The sequence below is a fragment of the Kogia breviceps genome, chromosome 5, assembly GCF_026419965.1.
Source record: "Kogia breviceps isolate mKogBre1 chromosome 5, mKogBre1 haplotype 1, whole genome shotgun sequence".
Classification (NCBI taxonomy): Eukaryota; Metazoa; Chordata; class Mammalia; order Artiodactyla; family Physeteridae; genus Kogia; species Kogia breviceps.
In genome coordinates this window covers 409296-413262 of record NC_081314.1, presented here as the reverse complement: position 1 = coordinate 413262, position 3967 = coordinate 409296, and the positions used below count along the sequence as shown (strand labels likewise).

General features: G+C 46.3%; 1 protein-coding gene across 1 annotated transcript; it reads right to left on the bottom strand.

Moving 5' to 3' along the window:
• Positions 1 to 1019: 1019 nt before the first annotated feature.
• LOC131756635 (targeting protein for Xklp2-like) lies at positions 1020 to 3439 on the bottom strand. Its single transcript, XM_059063640.2, is given in 4 exon segments — positions 1020 to 1449; positions 1451 to 3118; positions 3120 to 3192; positions 3194 to 3439. Coding segments are annotated over 4 exon segments (2235 nt in total). The 5' UTR covers positions 3373 to 3439; the 3' UTR covers positions 1020 to 1134.
• Positions 3440 to 3967: the final 528 nt, after the last annotated feature.

The following is a 3967-nucleotide window of genomic DNA, read 5'->3' as shown; positions in this document are numbered from 1 at the left end:
GCTCTGACACTGTCCCTAGCAAAGGCCCTGACACTACTCCTAGCTCAGTCCCTGACACTATACCTAACAAAGGCCATAATGCTAGTCCTAACTCAGGCTCTGATACTTTCGCTAACTAAGGCCCAGCTGCTGCCAATATCTAAAGTTCGGATACTGCCCTGTGTTTATATCCTGACCCAGGTCTTACCAAGGTCCTGAAACTGACGCAATGTAAGCCTTGATGCTGTCCATAAATGAGGTCCTGAGGCTCTCCCTAACAGAGGCTCTGATAATGTCTTTAATGAAAACCCTCATGCTGATCCCACAGAGGCCCTTCTGCTACTCCTAAGTCATGCCCTGACAGTGTCCCTAACTCAGGCCCTAAAGATAAGCCTCATTTAGGCCCTTTGGCTGTACCTTAGTTATGCTCTGACGCTGTGTGTATATGAAGCCCTGGCAGTGCTCCTGATTTAGGCCCTGATGCTGGTCCCAACTAAGGCCCTGATGCTCTCAATAACTAAGGTCTTCACGCTTTTCCTGGGTCATTTCATGACGCTATCCCTGGCCCGGAACCTGACTCTGTCCCAAGCTAATGTCCTGCATCTTATCCTAAATGAAACCCTAATACTCTCCCTAACTAAGCCCTGAGTAACCCTAACTAAGTCCTTCACACTCGCTCTCACTAAGGCCCGGAATCTGTCGCTAACATGGCACCTGTTGCAATCAATAACTAAAATCCGGACACTATCCTGAGATAATTTCTTTTTTTTCCCAGTATTTAACTATCTTTATTTTCTGATTAAAATAGAAAAAAAAGGGTGGGGGGTGGGGGGTAAGGGCAACAGAAATTACAGTGTACTGATACAGAGACTTTAAATTCTAGTCAGAGTTAAGAGCCATATTAAAGGTCAACTGATGGTTACAAGGAAATAACTACATGGAGTCTGGCTGAGACATACATGAGTTGAGTCCATTATTAGCCACAATAATGTAGGAAAACAGCTCTATGAAATTGGAGTCCACACTTTTCAGGCATGAGTAGGTAAAAGCCTGTAGAAATGGGTTGTATCCATGCCCCCGTGACAAAGAAGGCTCCTAGTTTAATGGGAAGAGTAGCTCTGGTTCCCAGGCGGTGTCCACAGCTCAGAGCCAAGTTTAGCAGTGGAATCGAGTGGAGAACTTAGGCGATACAGGCACGGTCAAGGGCTGGTCACTTGACTTGACTTCCACACCCTGGTACCTGTGTACTGGATTTGCCTTGTGTACCAGTTCTTTCCGTAGTCTGGCCAGCTCCTCCTTCTGTTGCTCCTCCTCCTGTAGCCTGGCCTCCTCCAACTGCTGGGCTTTCTGGGCTTCCACCTCAGCCATTCTCTTCTGCAGCTCCTGCCGCTCCTTGGCTCTCTTCTCAGTGGCCAGCTGAAAAGTTTCTTGAACTAGAGAACCAGAAAGGCCCTCAGTAAGGGATTTTTTTCTCTCTCTTAGGAACAAAGGGCTCCTGGGAGATGACGGTGTTTGGACGAGCCTTGAAGCAAGTTGCTTCTTTCTGCTGTTTTACTTCTTCCTCCAGCTGGTGCTTCCAAGTCTGTGCCTTCAGAGCACCTCTTCTGTCGGTCTCAAAGCAGAAAGGCTCAACCTGGGTTGTATTCTTCACCTTCTTCTCCGGCAGGTTAATGGTGTCAAAATGAGGCAAAGGAAGCGCCTTGAATTTGGGTACCTCCCATTTCTGCAGTTCTTTTATTTTCTTCTCCTTCTGTAACTGACGTTCTTTGTCTCGAGAATCAAAAGAGAAAGGGCATATTTCCACAGTTCTCCCCACTGGGATTTGGGGCTTAAAAGGTATTCCAAAATATCGCACAGGTTGAGCTCTTATCACTACTGGCTTCTCCTCTTCCTCATCTTCTTTGGTGCGTATTCTCATTCTGTTCTTCAGAACAAAGGCCGGTGACTTGGGGACAGTGATTGGAAGTACTTTCTTTTCAGGAACACCCACAACATCTTCCAAGATCTTAGTAGGACAGGGCCTAGAATGAAATTCAAAGTGTTCATCCTCCAATTTCTTCTTTGACTCTCGCTCCTGGATCCTCTTCTCAATTTCCAAATCAAAGCCAATAGGCTGAGTGGATGGCTTCACAGGCGGTTTCTTAGGCAAGATGGGCCCACCTTCAAGAATTCTGGGATCAAGTTCCTGTGCTTTGAATTTGTATTGCTGCAGTTTCTCAAGCTCCTCAGCCTCCTGTTCCGTGGCACTTTTGCAGGTCACAGGTCTTGCACGCTGTTTGGTTTGCAGCACAGGAGTCTGTGAGTCTCTGCATATATTGGCCACAGATTTGGAGGGTAACAGAGTAATATCATCCTTCTTGCTCCTCAAGTGGTATCTGTTAGGGGTTCGTTTATGGAAGGCTTCGACCTGCTGTGCAAGGGGCACGTATGTAGAAGCCGTCTCACCAAATGTTCTTTTCTTTCCCTGGGACAGGTTGAAAGGCATAACAATGGTGCATCCCTTAGTCACTCGGGCAGGAGATCGAGGATGCTTTCGCAGTTCAGATGTAAAGTTCACTTCCTTATACTCCTCCTGGTTCTTAGGATGTTGTTTGATTCGCTCATCTGTGAGGAAGTGGAAGTCAACTGATTTGGTTACCTGGCTCACTGATTTCTTCACAGGGAGCCCTGCTCCTGCAAGAGCAAATTTCTTGAATTCTTCATTCTTTTTCCGCATCTCTACCACCTCTTGCTGCATTTTCATTCTCTTCTCCAACTCTTGCTCCTCAGTACTTTTTAGAATCTTCTGCCTTACAGGTGGAATCCAATGCACAGTATGTCTGCCCTTGGCCTTCTCTGGGGAAGACTCATTCTTTTCAGAAGCATCTTGATGAGTACTGCCTTCTTCCTCTTGCTTCTTTTTATTGTGAGAAACTTTCATTTTTTTGGAGAGTGGAATTTCATTGACGATTACAGGAGTAGCACATCTCTTGGCTTTCATTGGTACATGATGTTTTTCTTTCTGCTCCAAACTCTTCTGAGCAGAGAGTCTAAGCAATCTTCTCTGAGGCTGAGCTAGAATATTTCTTGATGTGGGTCCTTTGACTTTCAGAGAAGAACAAGCATTTGTTAGAATGGACTCTTCCACCAGGTTTTCTTTTTTCTGCCTCTTTGTTATAAGTGTTGTCAACTGGTCTCAGAGGTGTGACATCTTGCTGAAGATTAGCTGTTCTGAGGAGTTTTGCCCTGAAAAAGCCCTCCTGTACCATTTTTCCCAGGAAACTTATTCTCCAAATTGGCCTTCTCTTCAAACCAGGAATCTATGTTTGGGGTATCTTCCTCATCATTCAAAGATGTAAAATTGATGAAGTCTGTTGGAGCATTATAGGAATAGGAGGTTGTAACTTGTGACATTTTTCCCACCCTTGGTGCAGAACAGCAGGTTTGCCCAGTGTTTGTTTCTCAATAGGTCACCTCCTGTGGTTTATTCCGTCTGTCAGTCCACCTGTCTACAGGCTTGACTCAAAGTTTCAATATACCCTTTCACCTCTCTTCTGAAATCTTGAAGTCTAGAAAGTACTTCTTATCAAGAACCTCGCTGCAGCGCTGACAACCGACCGCCAGGAAGACCCGCCATGGGACTCATTCAGTACCGCTGAAAATTTCTGAGATAATTTCTTGACATATTTCTATCCATGATCCTGACACTGTCCCAAGAAAGTCCTGTTGGTGCCCTTAAGTGAACACCTGAGGCTGTGCCTAACTCAGGCCCTGAAGCTTTCCCTAACGGAGGCCTTGATTCTGTGACTCACTCAAGCCCTGCTCATGTCTTTCAGTATGACGTTTCGCTGATCCAACCAAGGCCCTGATGCTGCTCCTAAGTCATGCCCTGACAGTGTCTGTAGCTAGGGGGCTGACGCTAGGCCTCAGTCAGGCCCTGACGTTCTCCCTAAGTCAGATCTGACGCTGTCCCTCCCCAAAACCCTGACGCAGGTCCTAAATTAGGCCT